The 17,771-nt window shown below is 50.6% G+C and overlaps 1 protein-coding gene across 9 annotated transcripts in view; it reads left to right on the forward strand.

Annotated features, from left to right (window-relative positions):
• DMTN (dematin actin binding protein) overlaps positions 1 to 16,575 on the forward strand; it is a 31,378-nt gene extending 14,803 nt beyond the window's left edge. For 3 of the 9 annotated variants that reach the window (XM_049769465.1, XM_049769463.1, XM_049769462.1), the window contains exons 2-16: positions 1,178 to 1,379; positions 1,571 to 1,645; positions 1,835 to 1,990; positions 2,831 to 2,875; positions 3,138 to 3,237; positions 3,520 to 3,576; positions 3,771 to 3,923; positions 4,725 to 4,849; positions 6,150 to 6,255; positions 14,482 to 14,546; positions 14,666 to 14,717; positions 14,794 to 14,816; positions 14,985 to 15,050; positions 15,263 to 15,343; positions 15,445 to 16,575. In XM_049769465.1, the coding sequence (XP_049625422.1) occupies positions 1,362 to 1,379; positions 1,571 to 1,645; positions 1,835 to 1,990; positions 2,831 to 2,875; positions 3,138 to 3,237; positions 3,520 to 3,576; positions 3,771 to 3,923; positions 4,725 to 4,849; positions 6,150 to 6,255; positions 14,482 to 14,546; positions 14,666 to 14,717; positions 14,794 to 14,816; positions 14,985 to 15,050; positions 15,263 to 15,343; positions 15,445 to 15,558 (1,236 nt within the window). In that variant the 5' untranslated portion in view covers positions 1,178 to 1,361 and the 3' untranslated portion in view covers positions 15,559 to 16,575. Of the gene's footprint in view, positions 1 to 687; positions 984 to 1,177; positions 1,380 to 1,570; positions 1,646 to 1,834; positions 1,991 to 2,830; positions 2,876 to 3,137; positions 3,238 to 3,519; positions 3,577 to 3,770; positions 3,924 to 4,724; positions 4,850 to 6,149; positions 6,256 to 14,481; positions 14,547 to 14,665; positions 14,726 to 14,793; positions 14,817 to 14,984; positions 15,051 to 15,262; positions 15,344 to 15,444 lie in introns of those variants that run through there. The other 6 variants (XM_049769464.1, XM_049769466.1, XM_049769467.1 and 3 more) reach the window with 6 other exon arrangements.
• Positions 16,576 to 17,771: the final 1,196 nt, after the last annotated feature.

A 17,771-nucleotide genomic window follows, 5' to 3' on the forward strand; every position in this document is an offset into this window, starting at 1 on the left:
GGAAGTGAGGTAAAGGCAGCGCGTGCAATGAGCTGGACACAATTCACCACAGTGCAGGAGGTGATAGAAGGGGGGCACCAAGGACCACTTTCATGTTCCTCTGCACATAGAGAATATTGCTAATCCTGAGGAAGATGGAAGTGAATGACAGCAAACACACCATACAATTATCCTTTGTTTGTTTGTTTGTTTGTTTGTTTTGGACCACAATGGGTGACACTCAGGGGTTACTCCTAGCTATGAGCTCAGAAATCGCTTCTGGCTTGGGGGACCATTTGGGACGCCAGAGGATCGAACCGCGGTCCATCTTAGGTTAGTGCGTGCAAGGCAGACGCCCTACCGCTTGCACCACCACTCCGGCCCCACGATGATTCTGTTTTAAGCATTCCACATGCTACAAGTTGTCATACTCTGACCTTCCCCATGACAGATATATCTGCCCACTTAACAGATGAGTACTGTGTGACACAGAGAAGTTAAATGATTTGCCCAGGGTCACCCAGCTTCTAAGGAGCAGAATCTGTGCCCTGCCCAACTCACTCTTGACTGTTTGTAGCAGTAACTCTGACCATCTCTGGGCTAAAGGGCCATTATGTCCAGTGGGGGGCACTGTGGGGCTGAGGATTGCTGAGGATGGCTTTATTGAGAACCTGGAGAGTAGCCACCGCACACCAGTGACCTTCTGAGGCCAGAGGACCCACGCCTAGGAACAGGCTGCCAGCCGAGGGCTGCGGGGCTGGAAGCAGCGCAACAGAGGGCATCTCAGTTGGAATATGGCGCCGGAACAAGCTTCATCCCTGGGGAACGGGGCACCTGTCGTTTCCTCCCTCGGCCTCTGGGCAGTGGCCACTCCCGCTGGGTGGAGCTTCGGAAAGGGAGAGTGTCGCAGGACAGCAGATGGAGGGGAAGAAGAGGCAGCACCGAGCCAGGGGCAGGGGGAGTGAGGCCGGATTGGCACTGGACGGAGCTCTGGGCCAGGGCAGGTGTGACAAGGCAGGGACGCGGCTGATCCGCGCTGTCATTTCCTTTGCAGCGGTAGAACAATGGCTCAGACCCAGATCAGCCCCTTCCACATTCCGCCTGGCTCTGTCCACGTGCGCCGGCTTTCCCGGAACGCACGAACGGAAAGCCTGAGCCGGTCGGGCCTCACTGGCAACGCCCCGGCTTCCCCTTGCAGGTCGGCGGCCCGGAGAGTCACCGAGGGATGAGGACGCTACAGCCCGCGGGAACGCCCTGTCTGCTCTCACGGCCCCGAGCGCACGGTGCCCCGGAGCCGGGCAGAGCCTGACGCCCGGTCTTCTCTCCTCCACGCGCACGCACAGCCCTCCGGCCGCTGACCCGACCCGCCAGCTCCCTGCTGCATGGACCGGCTGCAAAAGGTGCGCGGCGACGCCCAAGAGTCCGGGGACACCGCAGGGCACGGGGTGGGGCAGGTCGGGAGTCGGTGGTACCATCTGGTGGTTGCCAGCAGCACTGCACCCCGGATCCCTCAGCAGTCCGCAGACCCCCTGCCGCCCTTGCACACACGCACATTCCCACCCGCCCGCCTTCTCCCTCTCCCTCTCCCCAGCAACCACTGACCTCCCCCGGGAGCGTCAGCTCCTCCAGAGACTCCAGTGGGCCCGGTTCTCCCTCCAGCATCGTGGTGAGTACCCCTCAGTCACCAGCACCCGCAGGCTGGGAGGGAGCGGGCCGCGCCTCCTGGAGGAGGACCCTCCATGGTGGCCCCAAACCTCACCAGCCCCGAGAGCCGCCTGCAGTTTGGAAACAGGACAATTGAGTCACTTCACAGCGTTGCCAGACCATTCCAGATCATTCCCACCATTCCCTCCAGGCCAAGATGGACAATCAGGTGCTGGGCTACAAGGACTTGGCTGCCATCCCCAAGGACAAGGCCATCCTGGACATCGAAAGGCCTGACCTCATGATCTACGAGCCTCACTTTACCTACTCTCTCCTGGAGCACGTGGAGTTGCCCCGAAGCCGGGAGGTGAGGAGGAGGGGCCCAGGTCAGCGGCACAGGACTGGGGAGGGCTGGAGGAGCGAGGGGGGCTGGGCAGGTTCTGATTCTGCTTCCCATCTTGGCCTCCAGATCCAAAGACTTAAGAAAGGGCCCAGCTTCCATCAGAGAGGCCACCAGCCTGCAGCCAAGAGTTGGGGTTCCAGTAGAGAGGGGCGGGTGGGAGCAGAGCTCCTGAGTACAGAGCAGGGAATCTTAGGACAGGAACAGGGTGGGACAGGTCAGAAGGACACTGAGCCCAGAGATCTGGTTGAGGGGTGCTCACTTTGTACCCCTCCTGTGAGGTCAGGTGCATGAGTCCATACTCTCTTCATCCTTTCTAAAATGCCTCCAGGAAGGGGCCGAAGAGATCGCACAGCAGTAGGGCATCTGCCTTGCATGCAGAAGGATGGTGGTTCGAATCTCGGCATCCCATATGGTCCCCGGAGCCTGCTGGGGGTGATTTCTGAGCTTAGAGCCAGGAGTAGCCCCTGAGCGCTGCCAGGTGTGACCCAAAAACCAAATAAATAAATAAATAAATAAAATGCCTCCAGGAAAGCAACAGAGCAGGGTGCTGTGGGGAGGGCTGATGTGGGCCTGAGGCCCAGGCTCCAGCAAGGCCAGGCCATCTCCCAAGGGCTTCAGCACAAATACCTGCTCCTCGCCCCTACTGGGGAAAGAGGTCTCTGGGGGTTCTGGAAGAAGGATGGAGGGGAAAAGGTGGTCCAGAGACTGGCCTAACCAAGACACAGTGTGGGGGTTCAGGGAAGCTCTAGGGAAGAGGTTGAATCCTACCTGTAGTCTGACCACCTGCCTGCTCTCTGTTTACAGCGCTCACTGTCGCCCAAATCCACCTCCCCTCCACCATCCCCAGAGGTGAGTCTGCCCAAACACACCTTCTCAGGATTCACACACTTCACACACACTTCTCTCTGGAGGGCAAGGGTGGCACAGATTCAGCAAGCCTTTTCTTGTCACTGGCCTGCTCTGTGCCTGCCAGTCCCTCTGACCCCAGCCATACTGAGTATTTTCCCTCTGTGGTGGTGGTGGTGGGGGGGGCAAAGGCAGCTTTGTGAAATGAGTTGGAGTGTGTCTGTAAGATTGGGACAGACCCAGGAGCTGCCTTTCTGCTTGGCAGGTGTGGGCAGACAGCCGGTCCCCCAGCACTGTCTCTCAGGCTGCAGCTCCAAGAACCACAGGGACCCCCCGGACCAGCCTGCCCCATTTCCATCATCCTGGTAGGTTTTGCCATCAGTGATTGGCATGGCTCCACCTTTGCCCTGGGATCACTTTCTCCCCCCAGGATCCCCTGTTCTTTCTTCTCACTCTGCCCTCCAAGCATGTGCTCAACCTGAATTGAGCATCCTCCAATGCCCGGGCTACAGGGTGGCTGCCAGAGCCAGTGGGCCTGCCCCATTTTAACTCCCACACCAGGGAAGGACAGGCAGTCTCATCACTGATACAAATCCTCTACTCCCACCAACATCGCCACTACTTCTTCTCTTCATTTCTCCTTGTAGAGACCACACGCCCTGATTCCAACATCTACAAGAAACCCCCCATTTACAAACAGAGAGGTGAGCATCCCAGACACCCCTCCACCCCAGCTAGTGCTCCTGATGGTGTTGAGGGTGGGATTGAAGAGGAACTTTCTAATTGCCTGTAGCATTTGCCTGTTGCTCTTGGGACTGGTGGGGTAGAACAGGTATAATGGGGATGAAGTGACAGGGTGCAAGGGACCATTGAGGCTGATCTTTAGTACCATTTTCAGAGTCCATGGGAGGCAGTCCCCAGAGCAAGCACCTCATTGAGGACCTCATCATCGAGTCATCCAAGTTCCCTGCAGCCCAGCCCCCCGACCCCAACCAGCCAGCCAAGATCGAAACCGACTACTGGCCATGCCCGCCATCGCTGGCTGTTGTGGGTAAGAGGGACTTGTTGGGGGCAGCCTTAGAGGACACCTTCATCTTGGGTCCTGCTGAAACCCAGTGAATTGCCTTTCTCCACCGTATGCCAGATCCTCTGGTGTTTGCTCTGCTTCCATCACCTCCAACTCCAGTAGCCCCTGAAGTCCTAGAGCTTGGGTTGAACGATCCTCCTCATCAGTGTGCCTTCGCATCCCAGCATTCATTTGCTCATACTGTAAAAAAAATATCAAACTTCTGCCTGTCTCAGGCACTGAGGAGAGAAAAATGGAGGTATTGAAGCAGAAGACAGAGTACAGAGGGTAGTGTGTTTGCCTTGTATGCAGCTGACCTGGGTTCAATCTCTGGTATCCTATATAGTTTCCTGAGCACCACCAGAAGTGCTCTCTGAGCAAAGAGTCAGGAGTAAGTCCTGAGCTCTGGGTGTGCCTCCCCTCTCAAAAAATGTTCTGAATATAATAATAATAGTAATAATAATAATAATAATAATAATAATAATAATAATAAAGTTCTGGGGCTGGAGCAATAACTCAGCAGTAGTGCATTTGCCTTGCACACAACTGACCCAGGACAGACCTCAGTTCAATCCCCAGTGTCCTATATGGTACCCCAAACTAGGAGCAATATCTGAGCACATAGCCAGGAATAACCCCTGAGCATCACCCAGTGTGCCCAAAACCAAAAAAAAAAGTTCTGAGGTGCAGTGCCCACACACACACAAGGCTGTAGGCCTGTCTGGGCCCTTCATAAACCAGTGCCTGGCAGCTACCTGCTGAACGTCTCTGTCCTGTGCTTCCCAGAGACAGAATGGAGGAAGCGGAAGGCATCTCGGAGGGGTGCTGAGGAAGAAGAGGAGGAGGAAGATGATGACTCTGGAGAGGAAATGAAGGCCCTCAGGGAGCGTCAAAGAGAGGAGCTCAGTAAGGTAGAATCCCTCTTCCCTGCATTCCCTCTCCTGGGGCAGTTGGAGTGTGCTTCTGTATGAGAACATCCCATCAGAACTGAGTAGGCAGGCTGTCCCTGTCTCCAGGCATTTTAGAGGGTAACATTAGGTTTGTCTGGGGACTACATCAGGTTCAGTACTGGGTGTCACCTGATAGTTTACCAGGAAACCACACAGTGCCAAAACCAAATCCTGAGCTTCTGCATGCAAAGCTTAAGCTCTAGGCCTCCTGCCCTCTCCCCAACCCCTAGATAGTCACTTTCATTTGATTTTCTATTTGGTCTTCCCCCTTCCTTTTGGTAGTTGCATGTGTGCTTGCCTTCCTTGAGACTCACCCATTTGTCTTTCATGTTTGCCAGGGCCCACACACTTCTAGATTCCACACTTGCTCACGTGCTTGCTGGGACATGCTCCTTAGCAATGGTGCTCACACACACTTGGTGTGTCCTGAAGGTCACAGTCTGTTGTGGTGCTCAATGCATGTGCACAGCACTGAGATCAAACTCAAGGCCTAATGTCTGCAAGGCTGACACTTCTGTCTGTGGTCTTCCTCACATTACTGCTTTTCTTTTTTTTTTTTTTTTTTTTTTGTGGTTTTTGGGTCACACCCGGCAGTGCTCAGGGGTTATTCCTGGCTCCAGGCTCAGAAATTGCTCCTGGCAGGCACGGGAGGACCATATATGGGACGCCGGGATTCGAACCGATGACCTCCTGCATGAGAGGCAAACGCCTTACCTCCATGCTATCTCTCCGGCCCCACATTACTGCTTTTCAACGGGCATCTGGTGCCAGAGTAGTAGTATAGTGGGCTTGCCTTGTACTTGGCCAACTCACGTTTTATCCTCAGCATCCCATATGGTCCTCTGAGATGAACAGGAGTAATTTCTGACTTCAAAGCTAGGAGTAACCAGAGCACCTGAATATAGTCCAGAAACAAATACAATCAAAAGACACCTGAATTTCATGTTGCTCTTTGGGGACACAACCTAATATTAAGGTGAAAAACATAGAATGGTCGAGAGTGCTGTCCACCAGGAAGCAGCTGCTGGTGATGTCATAGAGCCTAGGATGGGTAGACTGATGCCATGTAGCTAGGTCCTTTTCGTAACAGGGACCCAATGTAGCAGAGCAAAGAGCATTATGGGGGCAACTGGCCTCTGGGTCCTGCTTTTGTCTTGGCCAAAGAGCCTGTTGCTAGACCTGTCCTGATGTCTCCAGGTCTGAAACGTGTGAGGGTGAGAGATGACTCTTGACTCCATTATTCTTCTTTCTTCTTTCCTAGGTTACTTCCAACTTGGGAAAGATGATCCTGAAAGAAGAGATGGAAAAGTCATTGCCTATCCGGAGGAAAACCCGCTCGCTGCCTGACCGGACCCCCTTTCATACCTGTGAGTGCCCAGGGGGAGCCACTGACAACTGGTGAAGTTGGTCATCCAGTGGTTGGCACTGTGCTGTTGGCACTAGTGGAGGAGCCAGCGAAGGGCGAGTCATCAAGAAAGGCATTCCCAAGGCTCTACCTGTCATGGGTCAAGACCAGATGAAAAGAGGGCCAGGGTGGCCAGAGTGGTGGTGCAGTAGTAGGGTGTTTGCCTTGCATGCGGTTGACCTAGAACGGACAGCAGTTCGATCCTCCCATGTCCCATGGTTCCCCAAGCCAGGAGCGATTTCTGAGTGCATAGCCAAGAGTGAACCCTGAGTGTCACTAGATGTGGCTCAAAAATCAAAAATAAAATAAAATAAGAAAAGAGAGCTGGGGAGATAGGTCAACAGTTCCAGCCCAATTTCCACATGATTCCCCAACTATTGCTGGGGTAGCACCAAAGCCCCCCCCCCAGTACCACTAGATGTTGCCCTGGTGTTCTTTGGCACTATTGGGCTCAATTATTGAACTGTTGTGCCCAGTTGACTGAGTATCACCAGAAGTAGCCCCCCAGGACTTCAGAACACTGGGAGGCTTCCCCCACCATTGATAGTATCAACTAAGAAGAATAAGTATATTTGGTTAAATAAGCACTTATTAAGTGTCATTATAGTCAAGAGATAAGAAATACAGCAGGAAAGAATCAAGTCCTGGGTCAGAACTCAAGGGGCTACAGCAGGTGCTTGCATGCAGGAAGCCTCTTTTGATCCCTGCTTTGCAAGGGCCCTGTGAGTACCAGAAGCGATCCCCCCAGGGAATGTGTCAGGAATAGCCCTTGAGCAACTCTGGCCCAAAAACCCCAAAATAAATATATAGATAGTCCTGATGGAATTGGGGAGATAAGCCAGAGAGTTGGAGTGTATGCCTGGTATGTATAAGGCCTCAGAAATGTATGACCTTCAAGTACTGCCCATCTGTCCCCCTAGTACAACAATGCTAAGGCTTGAGAACCACCACTGTATTAGGTCCACACAGTAGGAGTAACCTTCCAGAGGAATATAATTCTGTATTCTGGTAATGTCTTGGGGTACTGAGTGTTTGGGATGGTGTAGCAGATTGTGGTAGGAAGAGAATGTTAGTTTATGGGCTGAGCGAGTAGAAAGAACCTTGAAGAATGAGCAAAATGTATGGAGATCATGGACACCAGGGCAGCACGAGAACAAAGGACAAAGCGTGGCAGTCAGAGGGACACTGGGTTTGTGCTGATGAGCCACACTAGCGGGCAAGGCAAGGCTTTGGGTCCTTGCCTGGGTCACTCCATTCTAACCAACACTCCCTTAACCCCAGGCTTCTAAAAGCCTGTCTGGGAATGTGAAGCACCCTACCTTTCACCAACCTGCCATGTTCTTTAGCCAGAGTGGCTGGATGGGCCACAGAAACACAGGAAGAATGCAGCCCACTTCTGATGAGGGAACAGCCCTGAAGAGGAAGGCACAAGGAGGGAGACAGGCAGATGGGCCATTCTGGAACACAACTGTCTCATTTCCCCAGAAAAGACAAAAAATAGAAGGGTCCAGAGAAAAGTGGATGAATTGGACTTCAATCAGCTTTCTTGGGGACACTTTGAACGTGGGCATGAGGGATAAATAATTGGGGTTTTGTTTTGGGTGTTGGAACTAAGGTCTTGAAAGAAGGGACATTAGGGAAATGTAAAGAAACTAGTTTGGGGGCCCGGAGAGATAGCACAGCGGTGTTTGCCTTGCAAGCAGCTGATGCAGGACCAAAGGTGGTTGGTTCGAATCCCGGTGTCCCATATGGTCCCCCATGCCTGCCAGGAGCTATTTCTGAGCAGACAGCCAGGAGAAACCCCTGAGCACCACCAGGTGTGGCCCAAAAACCAAAAACCAAAAAAAAAAAAAAAAAAAAAAAAGTCCTGGATGGGGGCTGGAGAGATAGCACAGTGGTATGGCATTTGCATTGCATGCGGAAGGTCAGTGATTCGAATCCAGGCATTCCATATGGTCCCCCATGCCTGCCAGGGGCGATTTCTGAGTGTAGAGCCAGGAGTAACCCTTGAGCACTGCCGGGTGTGACTGGAAAAAAAAAAAAAGTTCTGGATGGTGATAGATGGTGATGAGATGGATGGAGGGTCCTTTCTCTGCCAGCCCAGGCCACATGTCTGCAACCCCCTTCAGCCGATGGGTCTTCAGGTTCAGGATAGCGGGGAACCGACTCACAGGCAGTCAGGTTTCAGGAGACACCAGCTTTATTCAAGGCCCTAGCCAACAGGTGTGGCTTCTATCATAACCTTTCAAGCTGGATCCATAATCAGCCCTGCATTCAACATGTTACTTCTCCCTCCATCCTGCAATTTCTTCTCACTCAATCTATCTTCCAAATCCTCTTCCAGCCCCTGAGGCAAACCTTTTGATACTTCCCAAAGACCCCTCCCAGAAATGGGCAGGTCTTCTATCAAGTAAGGTTATGTGGAAGATGGGGGTGGGGTGATAGGTATAGTTGGGTTCACATGGCCTGCATGTGGGCATTAGATGGGCACTGAGTTTGAATACAAGCTTGAGGGGTCACTTGGGCCTCTGATGATGTTGTAGCATCAGGTATAATAAGATCATGAGAAAAGCTGAGAGAAAAAGGAGGCAGTGCTGAGGAAGGAAAGTAGAGGCCCCAGGTATACCTTGGCTCTACTCACACCAAGAGTAGTCAAGGGCCAGGGGTAGAGCATAGCACAGTGGGTGAGGCACTTGCCTTGCACATGGCTGACCTGAATTCAATTCCCAGTTCCCCATATGGCCTCTGAACACCATCAAGAGTGATTTCTGAGTGCAGAACCAGGAGTAACTCTTAAGTATTGCCAGGTATGGCCCCAAAACAAAAAGATCAGTTAGGGGATTTGCTGGGAGGAGTTCCAGTCTTAGGATATGGAAGACAGGTCTTGCAGAGGCCTCTTTCAGAAGATAGATCAGCAAGGGTGCATGCACATGCTTGCATGTATCAGGCCCTAAGTTTGATTTCTAGCACTGCCTAGCATTGCCAAGAAAATGCCAAAAGGAAGGCCTGCTTTTCTGTGGGTTGGGCATGGGCAGTGGTCCAGGAAGTAGAGGCTGTCTGCTGAGCACAAATGAGACTTGAAGTGAGTACAAGTCTGGAGGGAAAGGGACAGGCACCGAGTTTTGTGTTTGCAGAGGAGAGCTGTACTGTTGCAGTTCGCAGATCCTGCAGGCAGGAAGGCACCTGCACTAGTCCAGAGCATCCAGGGAGTTTCATAAGGAAGGTATAAAGGGACTAAAGAGCCAGGCCTAACTGCTAAGTGCTAGAGAAAGTAGTGAATAGATCTGACCTTGGGTCAAAGCTCATGGGTCATATATTGGGAGCCTCACCTCAGGTCCCTGTAAACTTGCTCCATGATTGGGTTGGGAAGAAGATAGGAGATAGGAGAGAAGCTGCAAACAAAGGCTATGGTTACAGAAGGGGAAATCTTGGTTTTAGATGTCAGATGAGGAGCCGGAGTTTTAGCACAGCAATAGGACATTTGCCTTGCACATAGCTGATACAGGAAGGACCTGGGTTTGATCCCCAGCGTCCCATATGGTCCCTCAAGCCAAGAGCAATTTCTGAGCGCATAGCCAGGAGTAACCCCTGAGCGCTGCCCAGTATGCCCCCCCAAAAAAAAAGCCAAAAACAAAAACAAAAAACAAACAAAGAAAAGATGTCAGGTGAATGAATCAGTGTGGATGAAAGACCCAAATGGGGACTGTTTGAGGGGTGGCAAAGGTGGTATAGAAGGGGGAAATTCAAGACCTAATAGTGTTCTTCTGTGGCTAGAATATCCACAAGGACCGACAACTTGAAGGGCAACACGTCCCCAGGAGTAGACAGAGTCCTGGTCCTTTACTATGGGAGGCAAGAGGTAGAGAGACCTCTGAAGTCATAAAAGTAAAATGATAGGGCTAGAGTGAAAGAACAGAAATAGAGAGGGCATTTGACTTGCACATGGCAGGCCCAGGTACCATTTTGGCACCCTTTATGGTTGGTTTCCTGTGTCATGCTAGGAATGATCCCTAAACACAGAACCAAGAGTAAACTCTGAATCCCACTGGGTGTGGTTAAAAACAAACAAACAAAAAGGTACAATCAAGGTTCTTTTATTTCTTACCAATCAAACTTCCAGACAAAAGAATTCCCTAAAGTGCCATTTCTAGGAACTGAAGACAAAGGAATTTTGAGATCTGTCCAAATGAAGACCTTACATTCATTTAAAAATTTAAGTTCATTTAAAACCTGCTATTAAAAACAAATTTTCTTGAGTTATAATAGTTATAATCTTCGATGAAATGGTAGAAAGCTTACTTTGCATGCTCTGACCCAGGATTTTTCTGTTAATCATTTTTTTTTTTTTTTTTTTTTTTGGTTTTTGGGTCACACCAGGCAGTGCTCAGGGGTTATTCCTGGCTCCAGGCTCAGAAATTGCTCCTGGCAGGCACGGGGGACCATATGGGACGCCGGGATTCGAACCGATGACCTCCTGCATGAAAGGCAAACGCTTTACCTCCATGCTATCTCTCCGGCCCCTGTTAATCATTTTTTAATTGAATCATTGTGAGATACATAGTTAAAAAGTTGTTCATGATTAGTTTAGCTACAATATTCCAACACTCTTTACCAATGGACATTTCCTGCCACCAATGAATGTTTCCAGTTTTTCTTCTGCCTCCCCTCTGCTCTCCTTACTGCCTATTGCCTGGATTTGAACCACCATCCTTCTGCATGAAAGGCAAACACCTTGCCTCCATGCTATCTTTCCGGCTCCTGCCTGCCTCAACTATGGCAAACATTTTTCTTCTCTCTCTCTCTCTCTCTCTCTCTCTCTCTCTCTCTCTCTCTCTCTCTCTCTCACTCTCCATAAATACACACATTTATATATTATATACATATCTTCCTTTTTTTCCTTTTAGACACTGTAGTTTGTTATATTGTTACTTAAAAAGTATCATGAAAATCACTTTATCTCCTTTCAGCACCAAGTTCTTGTCCAGAGTGATTATTTCCAACCCTCATTGCCACAGTAGTCCTTTTTCTGCCCTAACTAGACTCCTCTAGCTACTCTTTGTGGCAAATTCCTACCATGCTCTAGTCCTCCTGGCCCTCTTCTCTATTGTCCGACCCAGATTTAATCTCCAGTCTCATGAGCAACACTAGATGCTAAATCAAAAGAGAGTGGGGTGGAGCCAGAAAGATAGCACAGCGGTAGGGCATTTGCCTTGCACAAGGCCGACCCAGGACCATGGTGGTTAGATTCCCAGCATCCCATATGGTCCCCTGAGCCTGCCAGAGGTGATTTCTGAACATAGAGCCAGGAGTAACCTCTGAGCATTGCCAGTGACCCAAAAAACAAAAAAGAGAGAGAAAGAGAGAGAAGGAGGGATTAAGACACCTGCCTTTCTTGCATTTATTCATGGTTTGATCCCCAACATTTGAACCCTGATCAGATATCTCCTGGTGATTCCTGGCACTTCAGAGCCCAAGCAGCACTGCATCCCTGGGAGTATCCCTTCTAAGAATCTCTTGGGAGACAACCACAATAAAGGAAAAGAAAAGAACAGAAAACTTAGTGATCTTATGAATTGTGCAAGTTGCAAACTGAAATCACATCAGATGGTACAGACAGGAGTGAGTCTGCTCCAGATTGAGCATGCAGAGAAAATTGTGTGATAGTAATCGGTCATTTCAAATTTGTTTTGTTTGAGACCACATCCTGGCAAGGTTCAGAGGACAATAATGAGGCACCCTGGATCAAATCTGGGTCTGATACATGCAAGTTAATCACTCTATCTAGGGTACTACTAGCTTTCCAGCTTCTAAAGACACTTTAGTTTTGATCATTAACATTGTAATAACAAGCTCATAATGATGCCACAGTTTTTTTTTTAGCATGTTTGTTTTTGGGTAACACCCAAAAACTGTGGTGCTCAGGAGACCATATGGAATACCAGGAATGGAACCCAGGTTGGCTGTGGGCAAGGCAAGCACCCTGTTTGCTGTACTATACTCTGGTCCTGTTTCTATTGCTTTATCTGAAACATTAAAGACTTTTTTTTGTTTATTGTTTTGTTTTTGGGTCACACTCAGCAGCACTCAGGGGTTACTCCTGGCTTTACACTCAGAAATCGTTCCTGGCAAGCTCGGGGGACCATATGGGATGCTGGGATTCGAACCACCGTTTTTCTGCATGCAAGGCAAATGCCTTACCCCCATTCTATCTCTCTGGCCCCACATTACAGACTTTTTATGGGGACTACTCCTGGCAGATCTTGACTCTTAAGTTTTCTGGTGCCTGGAGCTACCAGGGCCCTACCCAGCAGATGTCAGGGCACAGCACACCATGCTGGGATCAAACTCAGGGTCTCACATATTATGTGTTTTCCCACTTGAACTATCTCCCTGGCCCAAGACTTAGATTTGTATCCTTGCGGTGAATGTCTTTTTATTTTATTGAATCACTGCAAGATAGTTAAAATGTTGTTGATGGTTGAGTTTCATGGGATATTCCAAAGCCCATCCCTTTACCATTGTTCCTTTTCTTCCACTAATGTCCCTAACTTCCCTCCCATCCTCCCAGCCTGCTTCTATGACAGACATTTTTCTTCTCTCTCTATCTTACCCTCACCCTTTCTTCCTTTTAGATATCATGGTTTATAATTCTGTTACTGAGAGGGTATCATGCATAGCACTTCTTCCAGCATTGAGTTCTTGTACGGAGTGATCATTTTTAACTGCTATTGTCCCTTCTCTGTCTTGACTTTACTCCCCCAATCCCCTTTTTGGCAAGCTTCTTACCATAAACCAGTCCTCTTGGCCCTCATTTCTATTATCTTTGAGTATTATTCGCATATTATGGCTTAAAAATGCACAAAATGTGTGTAGTCATTCTATGTTTATCCCTCTCCCTCTGATTCATTTCACTCAGCATGATACTCTCCATGTCTATATTCATGTATAAAAAAATTTCAGGATTTCATTTTTTCTAATGGCTATATAGTATTCCTTTGTATAGATGTACCATGGTTTCTTTATCCACTCATCTATTCTTGGACACTTGGGTTGTTTCCAGATTCTCGTTATTGTGAATAATGCTGCAATGAACATCAGAGTGCAGAGGGATTTTCTGCTTTATATTTTTGGGCCTCTAGAGTATATTCTCAGGAGTGGTATTACTGAATCATATGGATCAATTTCTAGTTTCTGATTTCCAAAAAGGCTGGACCAGTCTACGTTCCCACCAGCAGTGAATGAGAGTCTCTTTCTCCCCGCAAGTGTGCCAGCACTGGTTATTCTTGTTCTTTGTAATGTATGCTAGTCTCCGTGATGAGATGGTATCTCATTGTTGTTTTGATTTGAATCTCATGATGGTCAGTGATATGGAATTTTTTCATGTGCCTTTTGGCCACCAGAGATGAGTGCCTTGATGGGGAGCCTCAGCTTGAGCTCACTGTAGATTTTAACACTCAGGCATCTGGCCCAGGTGTGTGTGCATGCACGTGGTGTGTGTGTGTGTGTGTGTGTGTGTGTGTGTGTGTTTGTGCTACACTTCTGCATTTCTGCTAAATATTATAGGGTTTGGCATGTGCCAAAGTCACAGTGGCAGAGGACCACAGGCTCTCCTGAGTTTACCTGACAGACTGGAGATGTGGTCCCCTGAGGACAGCTGTAAGAAGTCAGGTCCCTATATGACATAAAGGTTTCCCTTCCAACTTAAAAGTCATAGATGCGGGCCCGGAGAGATAGCACAGCGGCGTTTGCCTTGCAAGCAGCCAATCAGGACCAAAGGTGGTTGGTTCGAATCCCGGTGTCCCATATGGTCCCCCGCGCCTGCCAGGAGCTATTTCTGAGCAGATAGCCAGAAGTAACCCCTGAGCAACGCCGGGTGTGGCCCAAAAACCAAAAAAAAAAAAAAAAAAAAAAAAAAGTCATAGATGCTTACGGTCTTCCCTCTCTCCTCCTGCACTTACCTACCCTACTAAAATGATTTGTTTTTAAAGTGGGGGTGTTGGGGAACCAGCAGAGAAACACAACCAAAGCCTCTTCACTGTGTTGGGGCCTGGAGGCATGAGGAGAACGACCTTTTATTGTCTGTGGAAGAGTCTCGCATTTGAAATAAAACATCTCTCAGAGCAGAAAAAAAAAAAAAAAAAAAAGAAGTCAGGTCCCCAGGTCTTACTGGGCCTCTGCTGTCTTTCAGCCATGCAAGCTGGAACCTCGAAATCTTCCTCTCTTCCCGCATATGGCAGAACCACCCTGAGCCGGGTAAGGTCCCTAGTGGAGCTGCAGGCTTCAGGAGAATGTCCCCATGGGGGCCTGAGGGTCAGAGGCCATGAGGCAACCACTCCAGTGCCTCATGCCCCTGTGGCGCTCTGTTCCTTTAGCTTCAGTCCACAGACTTCAGCCCATCATCGGGAAGTGAGGCTGGCAGCCCAGGTAAGTTGGTGAGCTGGCTGGGAAAGTGGGATGCTTAGTGGGGAGGGGGCCCTGCTGACTGATTTCCTGAACAAAGCTTTTCTTTCCACAGGCCTGCAGGTGAGCTCCTCACCCAGGGGAACCCAGAGCCCCAGAAGCTGGGACTGGGAATGTCAGGGGAGGGGGGTGTGGGGCTGTGCTGTGAGCAACTGAGGACACCGAAGCTCAGGGTAAGGCTGGGAGGTCTCCCTGCCCCACTCTGGCTCACTGCGGCTTTGGTCTCCCCAGAACGGAGAGGGCCAGAGGGGGAGGATGGACCGGGGGAGCTCCCTGCCCTGTGTGCTGCAGCAGAAGGTGAGGGGCAGAGCAGAACGGGTGGTGGTGGGGCACTAGACAGGGATTGGGGGGGTCCTCCAGGGGCAAAGGAGGGGAGGGAAGTTGGGGGAGAGGAATGGCAAAGCAGCATGAACCCCAGTGGCCCCTCCAGGCTGGTAAGGACCCAGGGAATTAAGAGGGGCTAGTGGGCAGGGACCTCCATGGATAACTCTGTTTCCCCTGCCCCCTAGATTTATCCCTATGAAATGCTGGTGGTGACCAACAAAGGAAGGACCAAGCTACCCCCTGGTGTGGATCGCATGAGGCTAGAGGTACACTGGGGCAGAGCCCTGGGAAGGAGCAGGCAGGGAAGCTCTGCAGCCCGACATTGCTGTGCCCAGCTTTACCTCAGCTGCTGTGTGCCCCACAACAGAGGCATCTGTCTGCTGAGGACTTCTCCCGAGTCTTTGCCATGTCTCCTGAAGAGTTCAGCAAGCTGGCCCTGTGGAAGCGGAACGAGCTCAAGAAGAAGGCGTCTCTCTTCTAGCCCCTCTCCTGCTACTGCCCTGCCTCTGCTGCAGGACCTGGAGCAGAGGGGCCTCCATCCCGGGCATCACCTCTTGGGGAGCAGCGAGGTGGCGCAGAAGCAGGCTTGGCTCCATCCCTCAGGCCGAGGGGGAGGCAAGTCCTCTGAAGTGCTGGGTGCTGGGACATGGCCTCTCCCCACAGTGAGCTGGGCCTCCCTTGTCTTTCCTGCTGTTAATGTTGGTGTTCCCTCCCCTGCCCCAACCAGGGTTCCCAGAAGAGTCAGGAGCAATGAAGGTGGCACTCAGTGGTCAGGACTGTCTGCTGTCTTGAACAACAGAACCTTTGAGCCTGTAGAAGCAGGTGTAGGCAGGGAAAGCCCCAGGCCCCTGTGTGCCCCAACACTTCTCCTGCCCCCTGGGAAAGCACCCCTGCACTGGGCATATTTCTGCCTCCAGCTGGGGCAGCTGGGAGCCAGGCCTCCAGCAGGGAGGGCCTATGCCCTCAGCTTGCTCTGCCTTCTCCCTCTGAACCCTGAGCTTCGAAGCCTTCTGTTCTGGCTTCCGAAGAAGCCTGGGCTTAGAATGGAGACATCTCGTATTCAAACCCCAGCCTGCCATCAGCCTCCAGGCAGCTGGCTAGAGTGCTACCTTCCAGCACCAGCCCAGGTCCTTGGTAGAAACCAGGTCTCTGAGACCTGGATGGGACCATGACTACCAGATTGTGCCCATATCCATGCACTCCCACCATGCTCTCTAAAGAATGTAACTTATTGGGGCCCTCAGCTGCTTTCCTGCCCTGCTGTCTGCCTGGTCTTGATCACACGCCCAGCTTTCCTCTCTGCAGACACACATATGTATATACTTAGATATTCTTTGCCTGGGTCTGGGTTTTGTTCCTGCCAGACCCTGGCATCCCTTTCTACTTTCTGTGTGTGTGTGCGCGCATGTGCGTGTGCACGCACATGGGCATGTGTGCATATGGTAATGCTGGAGGAGGGGCCTCTGCTTGGAATTAAAGGTTGCACTGGGTCCCCTCATCTATTTGTCCTTTATGAACCACCAAATTCGGCTGAGATGGACAGGGTGAGAATAGTGGAAGTGAGGGTTCATTTGGGGCACAGAAACTCTAAGGGGTGGAGAGATGGTGCCCACCCAGATCTCCCATCTCAGGCTATAGAAGCAGGGGACTAGTCCATCAGCACCCCTTCCGCAACTCCTCTCCTCTGGGGGCTGCCTGAAAGCAGCAAAGAAAGGTACAGAGAGCACCTGACCCCCCACATGAAAGCCAGCTGGAGACCATCTATCTACTCTGTCTTCAGCCGAGGGGAGGCCTTAGGGCTTCTTTTAGTGGTCAGATTCCTCAACACCCTTCTTGGATGCACACTTCAGGCTTTAATTTGCAGGTCACTGGGGATCCCTGTGGGTCTGGGCAGCAGAAGAGTAGCAGTTCTGGTCTGGCTGTGGAACCTCCACCCCAACTCCAGGGGAATCTGATAGATGGAACCCAGCAGTGTTTGGTGGAGAACCAGCAAGGAAAGGGGAACTGGATCTTGGTTGACTTGGCTGGGCCTCCCCACCACACAGTGGACATGGATTTACCTACTTAAGGGGTGAAGGGGATAAGAATTTGGCCTGAAGTTTGGCAGCACTCACCTGACTAGCACGGAAAATTATGAGGGTGCAGGAAGAGGCCAGCAGGTGAGTTGGAGGGGTTTGTATGTTTACTAGGCTTGAAGCTGATGCCTGACCCAAGGCTCCAATCCCCAAGACTAGTTTCTAGACCCTTTGGCTGAAACAAAAACAAAGTGATAAAACTCACTCCACAGTGAATGATGATCTCAATGATAGTTTTGTGGTGTCTATAATACTTTCGTTTTTTCCAACCCCCTGCAAAGTTGCCAGGAATGACTGTTTTTATCTCTAATGAATGTGAAACCTATGGATGAGGGACACTGCCGGAAGTCCCAAATGGTGAATACAGGAACATATGCACACACTTCTTGCCAGCTGACCCAGCCCGCAATCAAGGTCAATGCAGGAGCAGCAGAGAAGGTCTGAGAGGCCTCTCCATCTGTTTCTGAACATCAGGCATTCAGCACACTTTGGAGGGTGTGGCATACAAGTCACACAAGCTCAGCATCCCATTACCATGGAGCTCTGAGAGATACTGAAGGCAGCCTAATCACAGTTTATTGGGAAACCAGAGTGGGGAGCGTGGGAGATTAGACACTAA

The sequence above is a fragment of the Suncus etruscus genome, chromosome 3 (assembly GCF_024139225.1).
Source record: "Suncus etruscus isolate mSunEtr1 chromosome 3, mSunEtr1.pri.cur, whole genome shotgun sequence".
Lineage (NCBI taxonomy): Eukaryota > Metazoa > Chordata > Mammalia > Eulipotyphla > Soricidae > Suncus > Suncus etruscus.